Source organism: Callithrix jacchus, chromosome 14 (genome assembly GCF_049354715.1).
Source record: "Callithrix jacchus isolate 240 chromosome 14, calJac240_pri, whole genome shotgun sequence".
Classification (NCBI taxonomy): domain Eukaryota; kingdom Metazoa; phylum Chordata; class Mammalia; order Primates; family Cebidae; genus Callithrix; species Callithrix jacchus.
In genome coordinates, this window is record NC_133515.1 from 64595891 (window position 1) to 64612504 (window position 16614).

Consider the following 16614-nt stretch of genomic DNA (forward strand, 5'->3'; position numbering starts at 1 on the left):
ATTCCGATCTTTAATTTAATTTCCTCTAGGGAGAAACAAGGAAATAGAAGCACTGAACTGTTTTGATTTTATCACTAGAGCTTAAGATCTATCCATCCCTTTTCTCACTTTACCACCACTAAGTCCTACATTCCTCACAAGGCAGGGACTCTTCTCAATAGTGACAAGCCCTTCCATCAGTATATATTTATTGGGAAGGAACATGTATGGTTCACAAAAGGCTTCACAGAGTACTGATACTTCAACCTAATGCAAAATCCTCTTTCCCCTCCTAAATTGGAGAACCTCTGATAGAGTTCCTCTGTTTTACAGTTTTAAAACAGTTTTAATAGAGACTCAAATTCAAATGTAGGCACGTTCAATGTGTTTAGAAAAACTCAACTAGTAATGCGTTTTCTAAGTTTTTTTCTTTGAGAATTGCTTTGCCTTATATTTAGATTTCCCTGGAACCATAATATTGAGATGGGAAGGGACATAGATGTTGTCAAATTAAGCATGCCCTGCCTCAATACAGTCATTGCAGAACAATTTATCTTACAGGTGAGCACAGTTAGATTTTAGAATGTCTTCTGTTGATCAAGTTGTAGACAGTTGCTCTGACTTCGCTCATGTCTCAGCCTTTCTGAGCTTTAGCTTCTCCATTTACTAAATAGATACCCTGCTTCTCAAGTTTTTGTGAAGATTAAAAATGTATCTTCTAGTAAAACTGAAATGGCTATGTAATTCAAGCAATAGTTTAATTAACTTGCATCAAACATAGTACTGTGGAATTAAACATTGTTTTTCAAAAGGAAGAATAACAATACTACTGGTGATAATAATGCTAATATTATATAATATATAATAATGCTAATATTACACAGGAACTGTGTAGCCATTAGTGTGCTAGAACTTTGTATGCATTATCTCATCAAAAGAAAATTGGAGCATGATGCAAATGTCCTGAAAATAAATAGTGGTGATGGTTGTACAACCTTGTGAATATAATAAAACCACTGAACCATATACTTTAAAAGGGCAAAGGTTATGGTATGTCTCTATTAAAAGTAAATTGGATGTGAAGGAATATTGAAAAACTGTAAAAGTAAAGGTATTCTGGGAAGTGCTGTGAGGAGCTGAAATGGCACATAGAAACTAACACCTACAGCAGTGTGTGGGGGAGTATGCTGTAGGCTTATAAAGTTTTATGGGACATTCTTATGACCAAGAGATGAATATAAGCCTACAGGAAGGTAATACCATGAGAAGGATATAGTTTCATGGAAGGAGCTATAGCATCCTGTAGGATGGAGTCATATTAGAAAAGATACACCATCCCTAATGATGATTTGACAGGGAAATGAAAACACTGTTTTAAAAATTGTATTATTCCTAAATTAGATGTTTCTGAGGTGGTATTGCCCATAGATCTTGCCCACCTCTGGTTCCTTATTGTATAGTGCTACAAAATGTAACTAGCCAAAACAAACCAACCATGCACGCTGTAGTAACCCTCCTCTTCACTCAGTCCTCTAAGGATACCCTAGTTTCAAGACATTTTTCTGGAACACCGACACAACTGAAGTTATCCATTTTTAGAAAGCTCCACCAACATGGTCAGATTTCAATATCTGTACTTATTAGCTGTGTGATTTCAGAAAGATGAAAGTTTCCAAGAAGATAGAGACAATGGCACTTACCTTTCAGGTCTGCTGGGAATTTTAGAGGAAATACATTGTATAGAGCTCAGTACCTGGTACATTGTGGGTAGTCTGGTATGCAGGGCCTGGAGGGAGAGATGAAAGATAGAAAGAACGTAGCTTCTAGGTCCCTGGGTGTTTCATTGGACCCTGCTGGAAGTATTAGAGCTGTCCAAATGCTGACTTGCTTCTCTCGCACAATGTGAGGCTTCTGAGACCCTTCAGATGCTTTCCTCAATGCACCTGTGCTTCTCCTTGCTACTCCCTCAACTCTTTTGTGGGTATGAGTATTCTCATGCATGATTTGCCTTCCCAATTGGATCGAAACTTTTCCCAAAAGCAGAAAATAGACTTCACCTGTTTATATTATCCCTCAGTAGTAGTAAAACGTGGGGTGCATATTACATACTTTTTATTAGTTATCCAAATGAATTTTAAACAGACACTATTTAATAGAGAAAATAGGAGACAGGGCAGCAGGAATTTCTTGTTTTTGATGTGGTGGTGGTGTCTTTTGGGGGTAGGGAATGGCACGTATATCTCAGTGCCAGGTTAAAACAACTAGATAAAACCCATGTCTTACAATTGTAGATCACCCAGATTGGTAAACACAGTCTCTACCAGCCAAAAGGCCCTCTAAGCCATTCACTCAGAAATGTATTTGCATTAAATTAGCAATTATCTGAATGGTTATGTTTGTTTTTAGGTGAGATAACAGATTCTCTGATACCATCTGCAGTGTCGCTTACCCCAACAACAGTGGCTACAGGTTCCAGAGTCCCCTTCATGCCTTAAAACCTTTGCTCCCTGGTGAGGATTAGTCTCCAGAGGAGCAAAACATTCAATTCAATCCAACTCTGATTTCAATCAACAATGTAGATTTGGACCATGGGAGTCTTTCTGTATTCCAAAATGAGTACAAGCCTGGAGAACATTTAAAGACATTGTCATATTCTGTCAAGTGGGGCCCTGGAGTACTGGACTGTACTATGATGCATAACAGAAGTTTACAGAACATAAACAGGGATCCCTGCTAATCTACATGCCCTCCTGAGTTCCACACTTGTTCATACATTTGGTGCTGTTCTAGAGGAACATAGTAAACAAACAGAGAGATTTTCATTTGTTAACTGGTATCTGTCCCTGAGCATAGCTGAGCCAAACATTTCTATATAACAAACCAAGAATAGGGTGGGGATAGGGGGTAAAAAGTGCACTGAAATCTTACGTAACATCTGTATACCACATGTAGACTAAAATCTTTGTGTGTTTTCTGATTTATCTATGTATATGCACATATTATATCTGCATCTGTAACATGCAAATATCTTTCTTGAAGTGCACCCAAGATGTTCATTACACCATGAAATCTTCATCTTGGTTAAAACATAAAACTTACAAGTGAATATGTTATTTCATATGGAACTGGACACTACATTAAACTGTGGTGCCACCTGATAGAACCTTCAAGTATCTTCCCAGTGTCGTATTTCATGATGTCTCCCTTTAAGTTGTTTAATAATATAATCTTTATTCAGAAATGAGCTTTTGTGAAAAAAAATCGATAATTGCCTTTGTCACTGTTTATTTAATGAATCCATAGAAAGACTTCATTAAATTATAAATGCCTTGTTACTGATATTCTCACAATAGATTTTTGAAATTATGATATGAGGCAGTTATCTGTTTCAAGAAAGACACAGTACAGAGAGATCAGTACATGTCCAGTGAAATGACTTCTGGCTTTGCTCATGCAATATTCATGAGAATTTGCCAAGACAATCATATTTAATCCCAGAGAATAAGAGTTTGAAATGAATTCTTTTAAATTGTAATTATCCATTGGCAAGAAAGTTTAGCAAGTTTTATTATTTATATAATTGAAATGACTTGCTATCCTACCAACATGAGATGGTTGTGTTGTGACAGTATTTATAGTTTCTGAATGAAACAGTAAACACTGGTCTTATAAATACACTTGATATTAGTATTTTGTGCTTTATGTGTATTTTAAATTTTTTGTTTTCAGTGAAAACTCACTGGTGGTCATTTGTAATTAAATTGTTTTTCAATGCCAGATGCAACCTGGGGTGAAGTGAAGTCTGAATCAGGGTCTGACCTGTTGTTTGAACCTACTTAGATGGTATTCAATTCTGTTCTAGCTAACTCTGGAGTTTGAATCCATGAGATATCAAAGACATTTGAGTTGAGGCAACAATTGAACATATCCAAGAAGTGATTGGCTTAATTTAAAAGTACAGATGCTCATTGTTTCTGAATTGTTTATTTTACCTTGTTGCAAAAAACCCAAATCCTATGAAATATGGAGATTTCTGCACCTAGAAAATGAGCATTTTGCATTCATATTGCAGAAAGTGTTAAGGATAAGGTAAAGGGATTATTTCAAGTTTAGTGCATTATTTTTACCTTTATCATTGCAATGCTTCTGTTCACTGAATCTAGACCTTCTTAATAATTAGTACTCTGATGAAAATACTCTTATGGCCTACCTATCAGAACAAGTAGGAGACTTCAAGAATTTTTTCCAATCTATTTTGGATAAGAAACAGGTCTATAATAGAAAAGACCCTAAACAATGGTAACTCTAGAGTAACAAATATCTTCCTGTACTGTTGTGTTGAAAGAGCTGCTTCCTAAGATGCAACAAAAATTTAAACTTGTTTTGTAAAAATAATATCTCTGGTGGAGCACGGTGGCTCATGCCTACAATCCCAGCACTTTGGGAGGCAGAAGTGGGTGAATCACCTGAGATCAAGAGTTCAAGACCAGCCTGGCCAACATAACAAAACCTGTCTCCACTAAAAATACAAAAAAATTAGTTAAATGTAGTGGCAGGTAACTGTAATTCCAGCTACTCAGGAGGCCAAGGCAGCAGAGTTGCTTGAACCCGGGAGGTGGAGGTTGCAGTGAGATGAGATTGTGCCATTGCACTCCAACCTAGGCAACAAGAGTGAAACTCCATCTCAAAAAATAATATATATTTTTTCTAACCACCAGGGATGTTCACAGGGAGTCTCAGCATTGCCTTCTTCCCACTTGGATAATAAAAATGTCATCTGTTCGCTTATAGACATAAAAAGTAATCAGCTTATTCTTTTATAATGATAGCCGTCAGTTAAACCTTCTTCATTATCCCTACTTCAGCCGAAATGGAGCCCCCATTTGCACTGGGAAGAACATGATTGTTTCCATGCCTTTCACTTTTCCTCTCCCTCTCTTACTTCTCCAGGGATGAAGCAGGAAAAGGAAGAAGACATAAAGAATATGTCTTACTTGGCTAATAATCTTACTTGGCTAATATTATTGTAGTCATCTAGTTGAGCTTCACTTATATTTAAAGCTCGTAAGGAAGCACTTTTTGGAAGCATGTTGATGGGTTCTTTAGCGATCTTAAGAACCCATCATTAGGATTGTTTACCTGCAATTCCATTAAGGTAGCAAATGCACTTCTTAAGATGGTAATTTAGGATTCCCACCTCAGCCCTTGGTCATCTATCCCTGTAACTCCAAGTTCTTTTATTTTTGTTTTTTTTTTTTTCACTACTCATCCCAATTTTTTAAGTAACCATACTAAGCAGGATATAACACAATTCTACATGGACTCTAACCTAGGGTCCACAGGTGTCCTTTGTCCTAACAAACCCTAATGCACAAGTGGCTCCTGATACATCAGTATCTCTTTGCTTGACCATTGGGTGTCAGCCAAAGTCTCTTCCCTTGAATATTTATCAGGTATAGTCAAATCCTAGTTTGCTGACTCCCTTGACCATTGCCTCCCACTAAGTTCCAGAAGACACATATCAAACTTTCTGAGATGTTCCACTAATGTCCCTTTCTCTTGCACTTGAGATAGGGAAAAGTAAACTTCTATATTGGAGGTATGTGGAAATCACATCCCATCTCAACTGTCTCCAAAAATCCTCTTCTAATTGTAAATCTCCTCTTGGCTTTTTCTGCATTTTGATGGACTGGAAGTAGGTAATTAATTAAAGACCCTAAAAGCATTTCTCAATGTTCTCCTTTGCAAGTCTGGCTTGAGTAATTTTATACTTCATTTTGTAAGATGGAAACAGTAATCTGTTTTTGATTTAACTATCTTGTCATCTTAGCATTTCAGCTGAAACTGAAACAAAAAGAATCACTTTAATATTCTGTTACATCCACATATCAGTTGAGTGCTATTTATTCCAAAATTATTTTAAGCATACATTGATTGATACATATACAGAGAACAATACAAGGCCCCTTGGTCATGCTACTGTGGCAGGAGAGATAAGACAGGAATCAAAACAGCTAGATTTACCAAATCTGCTAACTGCAGCTATAGGATGGCATAGCAGTCCTAAACTCAGCCTAATGTAATGATTAAGGACCAGACTCTGGAGGCCAGCTATGTAGATCTGAATCACAGCTTTTCTCTTTCCAGCAGTGTGACCTTCATCAAGTTGCTTAATCACTCTGTGCCTTAATTTTCTCATCTGTAAAATGGAGATAAAATAGCATCTCCCTCATGGAACCGTTATGAAGAATACTAGAATTAGTATTTATAAATGCTTAGAGCCCTATGTACATGTTTGGTTGTTAGGAAACTCAGGATCCAAGTAGATAGGATAATTTTTAAAATGTTTATTTATTTGTTTATTTATTTATTTGAGACAGGGTCTGACTCTGTCACCCAGGGAGGAGTGCAGTGCACAATCATGACTTACTGCAGCCTCAACATTCTGGGCTCAAGTGATCATTGAACCTCAGCCTCCAGTGTAGCTGGGACTATAGGTGTGTGTCGCCACACCCAGCTTTTTTTTTTTTAATGGTAGACATGAGGTCTTGCTATGTTTCCCATGGTGGTCTTGAACTCCTCGGCTCGAACAGTCCTCCTCACCTTGGCCTCCCAGAGTATTGGGATTACATGTGTGAGACACACTTCTGGTTGGGTAATTTAAATAGCTTCAGAGACTTTTAGTATATGTTTTCCCCCGGTCTTAATATTTTCCACTATATTTCTCATGACCCTTACGTTGTTTTTTTGTTTTTTTGTTTTTTTTTTTTTGAGACAGTTTCGCTGCTGTTACCCAGGCTGGAGTGCTATGGCACGATCTCGGCTCACCGCAACCTCCGCCTCCTGGGTTCAGGCAATTCTCCTGCCTCAGCCTCCCGAGTAGCTGGGATTACAGGCGTGCACCACCATGCCCAGCTAATTTTTTGTATTTTTAGTGGAGACGGGGTTTCACCATGTTGACCAGGATGGTCTCGATCTTGAACTCGTGATCCACCCGCCTCAGCCTCCCAAAGTGCTGGGTTGAGCCACTGCGCCCGGCCATGACCCTTACTTTTAAATACATGTCATTGTAAAGCATTTTAGTTTTGTGTAGACTGATTCAGCTAATAAACAAACAACTAAAGTCCCATGAAAATGCAAATTTATCCAAGGTCCTATGAAGATTTTTTTAAAGATTTTTTTTGTAGCTCAGATCTTTTTATAAGCGTGCATTAATTTCTCATGTTAGCAGAATTCCTTTTTGCTTGTTTTCAGTAAATTATTTAATTTAGTACATACATTTTTAAGACACATGCTATAACTCTACAGGAAAATTTTAACGTATCTCATTTAAGAGACACAATAAGTTATCTTTATTTAACAAACATGTATATAGTGTTAAAAATGTGATTCTTTTTTTTTAAAAAAGTTAAATCATCCATTAATCCTAACGCAAATTAAAATTTAAAAAGTAAGCATGCTAACCTATAAGAAAGAGATCTTTATGTACAATAAGAACCGGGGTGGCCGGGGAGGGGGTGGGGATGCACAGAAACCTTTATGATCTCTGAATGGAGATAATGAGCAATATTTCAAAATGACATCCTCAAATATTTTCCTTTGATTAAGGCAATTTTGTACTAGCCTTTCCATAAGGATCCTCAGTGTAAGCTGTTATCATACTCCCGCTACCTAGTTCAAACAATGATGAGAATCCCACAAAGAGTCAAGAGAATGTGGTACAGATCTTCAGGTTTCTAACATCCTGATTTAAAACTTCTACAGGAAAGCATGGACTGTGTGTACTTTAAACCTTTTTCCTCCATGTCATTTCTCTCCACTGAGGTTTGATGAAGGGTGAACCACAGACAGTTTGAGGTTACATGTTCTGACAAGGGCCTACAGCACAGGTATTCCATACAACTGATTAAGGATGGATCCGCATGCTTAAAAAATCAACTGAGCTTAAGGTAGAGTTGACAGTCCTGTTAGAGAATGCATCTCAGAGGCAGAAAGCATAGCACATGTTTCTCTTTGCCACCTTATATTGAGAAATTCTAAAGTTAACAGCAACAACTTTATAGTTAGAATGATTTATAATACTGCTTTGCATAATTTTGGATAACTGTGTGTTTGCTTCAACTTAGCTTAGATATAATCTTAGAAAAAGAGAACTGAATTTTAGTTCCAGTACATCTCTATTAAGTTATGTGTCCTTGAGCAAGTCTTCCACATTCCTATATTATCATCAATAAAATGTTGATGTTTTATCATCAATGAAATACAAATATTGAATAACTTTCAAACTCTTAGTATTTGATGGTTTTGTAAATACTAAGAAACTGCACTCATTAAATGCCTACATGCCCCATATCCTTTAGAATGATTTCCGAAATTCTGAGAGCATTTGTCAATAGGCTCTAAACAGACATCATTGCTCTGATTATACCAATTATTCAAAAGAAGAATTTGGAGCTCATTTTTCTTGGGAAATGGGAGAGTGGATTAAAGGGGCTGTGTTAAAAGCTATGAAAGAATTTCCTTTTGTTCAGGCAGCTATACACCTTCTCTGTGACAACCTCCAGGAAGAGGCAGCTCAATTCCCTTGAAAGTGTGCCTTTAGAATATCAATTATCCATGAAAGAGATGTCTCACATTTATCCAAATGTCAAAAATCTTGCTTCTTCTACTACATGTAGTTTCTCAGAAGTAAAATTGGAGGAAAGCAGCTGTTCTCCAAAGCACATATTTAAACAATACCTTGTATGTAATCTTTATTACATGGTGACTATCAACTTAATACAACTCTTTCTTTCTCCTCCTCTCTTCCAGCACCAAGGAAAAATTGGAGTTAAGTTTAATGTTGGGACAGATGACATCGCCATTGAAGAGTCCAATGCAATCATTAATGATGGCAAATACCATGTAGTCCGTTTCACGAGGAGTGGTGGCAATGCCACATTACAGGTGGACAGCTGGCCAGTGATTGAGCGCTACCCTGCAGGTAAGCAAGTGAATATGTATCGGGGGAAGTTTTTATAAAAAACAAACTGGAAGACAAAGCACTGTTTTGCGTCCGTTTCACCAAATTGTGGTTTTCTGAGAAACCATCAACTATTTATTGGACTTTAGAGTCATGTAAATTACATGTAAATTACATTAGTGAATGTAATGTTGTCCTAAACTGTTCTTGCTACAGCGTACAAATGCCATTTTATATGAGAACGTGAAGGCGCACATTATCGTTTGCAAATTCAGGACATCAATGAAATCAGAAAAATGCACACATAAAAGGCACAACATGTTAAAGCTCTTTTTACAGAATCCTTGCATTTGAACAAAGGAAAGGCTTTGTCAAAAGTCACAAAGATAAAACTTAAAACTAAGGGAAAAATATTACAATACTTTTTTTTTCTGAGAGAAAATAAGACCTAACCATTCCTCCAAAGGTGGTGCACATCTGAAACTCATTGAAGTGTAGGAAGCCTATGAGATAAGTAGAGAAATAGTGATAAAGCAATAGTATAATAGTACCATAAATAAGCAGTTTTAAGAACATGTACATAAAAGAAGTTTGTTTTCACTTTCATATAACCATGGGGTTTCAGGATTCTTTGACACTAGCGCTACTCTTTTTAAGTCTGCAAAATCAATGTCAAGCCATTATTTATAAAATAAAATTTATCTTGTTTATTGTGAATGAGTTGTATCAATATGATATTATTGAAACAAAGGTGGAGGATTAGAAATTTTAAGCAGTGTTACTTGTGGTTGTATATATTCTCAATTTTAATACAAATATTCCTTTGAAGTAAAATATAAATTAAAAGTATTAAGGTATTTTACTGCAGTCATTATCCTCTTTGTATTTCAGTATAAAATAGGTTACTAAAAATATCAGTCTCATTTCTCTGTTCCTCTTTTAGATATAACTTACGTTTTTTACAAAGCACACAATTTATAACACAGTATAAAGAAAAGGTATAAAAATACATTTCTATTTTACAAGATAAAAATGATAACCAAATTGTATATTTAAATTCTTCTGTCAGAATTACTTGTTTCTTGAAATAAGTAATTTGATAAAATAGTTAATGTATTCAATAAGTATCAAATTTCCCAAGTACTGACTCACAATTGTGGAATGAAATGTCTGTGATACCCTTGGACTTTATCCGGTTTATAAAATTCTAAATCTTCAAGCCCTAGTTCAAACCTGTTATATAATCCTAGTACTTTGCAAATATTTGCAAATTAAATGTCATAAAAATGCTCTATGACAGAATTCGGAAGCAAGAAAATTAAAATGTCCAGTGCCCGTTATAATACTGGCAAACAGTAGGTACTCAATAAATATTTGCTGAATTGATGTCTTGGGAATTATCACAATTTTATACTACAATTATGTGAGCCATATCCAATAAGGTGAAGTAATGGAAGATCTGAAAGCCAAGTAGCTTAAATATGCATGCAATGTTACATAGCTTCTGCTAATCCCTTATTGCATTATCTGAAATTCAAGCATAAACATGCAATTTTGATTTTCATTCTTTATTTTTATCAGCTTAACTGTTATTTTTTTATATTGAGAGACAGGGTCTCACTCTGTTGCCAAGACGAGTGCAATGACACGATCACAAAGCACTGTAACCTCAAACTCCTAGGCTCACACGCTCCTCCCTGTTCAGCCTCTCTAGTAGCTAGGACTACAGGTGCATACCACTTTGCCTGGCTAATTGTTTAAAAAATTTTTTTGTAGAGATGGGGGTCTCACTATGTTGCTCAGGATGGTCTTAAACACCTGGCCTTAAGTGATCTTCCTGCCTTGGCCTCCCAAAGTGCTGGGATTAGAGGCATGAGTCACTATGCCCAGCCTAAAATTTGTTTTTAAAAGTAATAGCTACGACCTTAATAAAATTCCAGAAAGGTATATTGGTAATTTTCCTAAAATATGGATTAATCACTGCCTATTTGCTGAGAGAAAGTCATCACACTGGATGCCATGAAAATATATAGTAGGGTAAGGTCAAAGCTTTGCCCATTGCATGTTGTCATCTGTGAATGGTGGACATGAACATGCAAAATGATAAATCTTGTTACTATTGCAGTGTGGCAGTTGCCTCTTGAGGCATGGTTTTGTGTTCACAGTTAACTCTTTAAAATTTCTCTATTTAGTAATTTTAAACTCTTATCAGCACTTTCCAAACTGGTATCTTTACCTAGAGTTTATTACTACTTGTGGTGAAAAAGGGAAAGTCCCATTAGTTTGGGAAATCAGTTTGGGAAATTCTGGGTTAAACTAAGTTAAAATATCTATACTTGGATTTTATTAACCTGCATAATGTATCTCTAAGAGGGAAATATAAGATGCATTACTCAAGCATAGATGATAGAAGCAAAGACATATAGGACACATTACCCAAACATCATTGCATTTTAGGAAATATTTTTTGTCTTCAAAAATTTCTATATTCCGCAATTTTATTATATTTTCTTTGATCGTGCACATACCAGATACCATGTACTGAGTGTAGTTCAAAAAAGATATGGTTTCTGAGTTCTTGTAGCAGGCTAATGTTCAATTTGAATCTGGTAGCTGAGATCGAGGCAGTACTTTTAATTATTTGAAGAAACATTTGTGTATATTTTTCTAGAATAATATGTAACACATATAATACTTTATTTTCCATTAAATAATTGTTTAGAGTATGAAATACAATGTAAAAGATGTTTAAAAATAGAAATGAGCAGTATTGTAATAAGTAGGGAGCAAATCTTTACAAAGTTACTTCAGATACAACTTTTAACATTTAATCAGAGATCATAAAAGCTCTTTTACCAAGATATATTTTAGAAAATATTAATAAACCAAGAGTTGGCAAAGTTGCAATTATTCTGAAGGATATAAGCAAGGAAAAACACAGAGTCTGCCCTCAAGAAAATTAGAGCACATATAATGAATTTCAACATCTACATATAAAAAGTTAATGATCAATATATAAAGAACTCAGGGGAGTCACCATTGTCATCAGATGTTTTATTAATCATCTGCTCTGTGTTCATTTCAGTGTGATGCTGAGGCAGGAAGTAAGCCATGAAAATTTCAAATACCTTTTATTTTTTGGAGCTTCATCTCCAGCAGTGCCATAATGGCTGAATACCAATTTGAAAGTATATGTCACCTCGATTAAAGTTTTTATGACAAAGTGATTGTAAATATGAATTGAGTAGCAAAGTCTAGTATACGTGTTTTATGTCAGTTTGTGATATGGCTCTTATTAATTGTGGGAGTTATTTTTATTAGAAGAGCTGCTAAATTAAAGCTTTTACCACCAAATACTATAATCAGAGAAGCAGGAACCAGCAGACTATATTTGCTTCCTTTAAAGTGCCTGTATGGTAAAATATAGATAATAAGGATTGAAATTAGTAATTAGTATAGCATTTAACCCTCCATTACAGGTCTTTGTGGTAAGTGCTTTATATGTAGCAATTCATCTGGTAACAACTCTATACCTTTAATGAAAAGCACCTAAAGCGTTGACCAATGGTACTACGCTGTAATTGCCTGGAAGGCTTTCATAGAGAAACTAATTAGTAGAGCTGGATTTTATGCTCTTTTCATGTATATAAAATGTTCCTATAACTCAACAATTCACAATTTAAAATAAATATTGAATTTTCTGAATAGCAGACCTAGTATCCATTATTTTCTCTACATAGAGCAAAATACAGAGATAATATTTTACAAACCATTTAAAGTTGAGAAAGCCATTTATTGGTGCTTATTAGTTAAAGCTCTGAAATATAATGCATCATTAGTCCCTGATTTGTCCCTAATTACACTTATGCAGCAAAATTTTCTCTCTCAACAAAAATACACTTTCTTTTCTCATAATATTAATTCACAAAGCCTAACATCATCTTGCTTACCCAGACTAAAGATTGCTTCAGATAAATCACAGTTACCTTTGATGATAAAACTTTGAATTTGTTTTGCTACCACAGTGTGTCAAAAGATTTCTTTTGCACTCTACACAAGGTCAAATATTCATTTTATATCCAAATTAACATCAAATCAACAAGTATTTAAAGGACATATACTGCATGAAAGGAACATACTAAATTTACAGCCTGATTACAGAGATACGCAAAAAAAAAAAGTTCAAGATTAAAAATACAAATGTGAGAAAGTGCTAGAGTTATCATATCATTTTTGGCTAATTTCTGAATAACATATAAAAGGAAACCTCGTTCCAATGAAGAAGAGATCATTTTGAAGTGGGTGGTATAGTAAGACTGTGAAATATATAGTAAATTAGATTTAGGTCTTTGCAAGCCTGAATTCATTTAGGAAGGATTAACAGGAAACAATAGAGCCAGCCAAACTATTTAGGAAACTATTAAGCAATCCATGTATCAAAAGATAAAGTACTAAAGTAGAATGTGAGAAAATAAATAGGATGAATGCAAAACACACTTTAAAATCTAATTAACAACTTAATAGAAAGCGAGACATTCCAGCTTTTTAGGCTTTCTCTCTTTCTCATTCTTCTCCACCTCTTCCTCCCCTGCCCACTCTTTTAACCAGCAATTATTCAATGTTCTAATGCTGCTGTTTTATTTGTATATATTTTTCTAGATTAATATTTCACCAGAAATATAATATTTCTAGATTAATAATCACCAGACAGCACTAGGTATCAATGAAATGGAAACTGGTTGTAGAAAGGAACAAAGGAGTCAAAGACATTATTATTCCTGTTTGCCAAAAGATTAGTCTGGTTGGGAGACAAGGAGGATCCAGAAAATCTGGAAAACATGCCGAATAAAATGTGTTAATTTTCAAAATTAGTAATGCCGAGTTTGATTACTACTAAGTTTAAGGAAAGTAGAAAGTGGTCTGGAGTAGTAAGAGAAAGAGATCCTTTAGGATTAAGAGGATCTGAGAGAAAGAGAGGAATGCTCTAAGACTCTATAGAGATGGTATAAATCTTTTTGCATGAGCATGCAATTTGTCTGCACTTATGGGTATTAGCTCTAAACCTTAACTCTGTTTTCTTCCATGAAAGCTGGTAAAATATTTCACGGCTCAGGAAGTTATATTGATTATTACCCTAAATTCCAAATCTTTAGTGTAGCTTAGTCAGTTAATTTATTTTTAATTCAAGTGAACAAACAATTTATTAGTTATTTAAGTCACTATTATTTAGAGATGGCAGGATTGGTACTGAAGTGTTGGTTGATTTAATGATGTTGTTTCTTTTACATTTGTTTAATTTTTCAAAGTATAATGTAATTAAGGAAATCTACTTTACATGATCACTATATTTGAAGGAGGGAAGGAACATCAATATTCTTATATTCCGGCTCCTTTATTTATCAAACAACAAAATGGAGCCTTGAATAGACCAATTGATTTGCTCAAGATCACTGTTCTCGTTAGTGGCAGAGTAAAATCTGCACTTGGGACTTCTGTCTATAAGCTAGGCACTTTCCTTTATAAAATCTGGGAAACATAAACTAAAATATAGAAAAATCATTAGATGCATTCTTAAACATAGCATGGTCTCTTCTCTATAACTAAATGTTATTACTTATATGATTGAACCTAACTATATATATGTCCATGTCACAGTCTGCCATTTCTTCTGACCCACACAAATATATATACACACAAGACTATCTTATGAGTATTTAAAAATAGTAACACATTAAACATTTTTCTTATAAAAACCATAGTTGTTTTGTTTTCACTAAAGTTTTGAATCAATAATACTTATTAGTAAGCAATAGTTATTTTCTAACTTTACTGGAGAAATTTTATTAGCAGATTACGTAAATCCTTGTGGACCATTAGAACATTAGAATACTTAAGAATCATTTGGTAGAAGAAGTTTATCCTAAGAGAAGACTTGCCCATGGTCTCATGAAATGTATAGATATGGGAAATGTTTGACTAAACTTTTTTCTTCCTATAAAAGTAAAATGGTGAAAATATGTCTTGTGGAAACTGATAAACCATATGGAAGATTTAAATAATTATTTAATAATGAATTTTGAGTAGAGTCCAACAGACATAATAATCAAGGTTTTACACCCAAAAGGTGCTTAATAAATGGTTGTTGAATAAATCTACACCCCTGATTAAACTACTAGGTCAAAGCATTTTTTTGCTGGTGGTTTTTAGCCAAAATATACTTACATGCATAGATGAATATTTATTTCAATATATAAATCTTCGGTTTCATTGGAAATAGTTAAATGTTTACTAACACTAATTTTCTGTAATAAATCTTACTCTGAGAAATCTGAAGTCACAAATACAGTAGCTGTGTTAGATAAAACAAGTGTCTAAACCTCTGACTTTTCCAGTTTAATTATCTTTTTACCTTGTTCAGTTTTGATGGGAATTTGAGGCCCTAATAATGAAACATAATGAACTTTGTAATTAAGTAGTATATTAAATACATCTTCCTAAAATTCTGAGCTTAACTTCAGAGAAATTGTGTCCAAGGAGATGGAGAGACATGATATATTATCAGACTTTTACTTGTTTTTACTTTATCAATGACTTGTAAGGCAACCATGTTAGCATTTTTTAATTTTTTGATAAAAGAGAAAGATTCTCTTATGGTTTGGTGGGTTCTGGCATCATTAAAACTACACAGGCTGGCAAACATGAATAATGCAGATATTTTCTAAAAGTTGTGGTACAACAAAAGTAAAGAGTATTATATCAGCTAGGCTAAACTGCTTCGTTCCTTAAACTGAAGTCTTATAGTCTGTCTGTAAGTTGACATTTTTGTTCCATTATTGCTATGTATTTATGGGAAGTTCTTTGTTCCGTTCCAGGAAACCTGTCAATGAGATCCATCAGTGACTTTCACAAAGTTCTCTTGTATTAGAGGCTAAAATACAGAGTATCACAGGGCCAAATTAATAATTGTCTATCAGATAAGAAAATTCTGAAAGCTCAGTGAAATGCAAACGGGCCCTTTTTTTTTTCTGTTTTCAGAATATGCTTATTTTTGCCACCAAAACAAATGCATTATTAAATGTTTATTGCTGACAAAATTGAAATAATCTGAGAAATTAGTTTATTCAGATATGTGTTGGGATCTGCTATTTGGATACTATTATAAATGATGTAGAGACATATAAGTCAAACCTCTTCTTTCCCAAATTCTCCTAGTACTTTTTTGCCTATCACTTAAGTTAATCCTTTTTGTGACTGTGTGGAGAGGATGGGTTCCATTATTAACATTATCAGAAACCAAGAGCTCAGAAAAGTAGGATAGCACCTCATGGGTTTCCTATGTGTTTGAAGCTAAACTTAAGCTTATTTAAAAATAAATTAAATATATTTTGAAACATTTAACGAATAAAAATTTGTTCTGTTTTGCCAATTTTTAATGACCTTTTTTTACATTGAAAAGTTCTCAGATTCTGAGAACAAATTACTTAGAAACCAAGTAATCAGATCAAACTGAGAAATGTTTATTAATTACTATTGTGTTTAAGAACTTTTGCCAAGTGTATCTTATGTTGTACTATACAAATAGCAGCCCTTCTAAATGATTTTCATAAAATTTCCACCTTTAACTTCTTATCTGTCATTATGGTTTCCAATATATGATTTGTTTAGCAATTTAA

General features: G+C 34.4%; 1 protein-coding gene across 47 annotated transcripts in view; it reads left to right on the forward strand.

The window, feature by feature from the left end:
* The window catches only part of NRXN1 (neurexin 1), a 1160645-nt gene that overhangs the window by 963816 nt on the left and 180215 nt on the right, over nt 1-16614 (forward strand). For all 47 annotated transcript variants that reach the window (XM_078349361.1, XM_078349363.1, XM_078349383.1 and 44 more), the window contains one exon: nt 8791-8962. In XM_078349361.1, coding sequence (XP_078205487.1) covers nt 8791-8962 — 172 coding nt within the window. The remainder of the gene's footprint in view (nt 1-8790; nt 8963-16614) is intronic.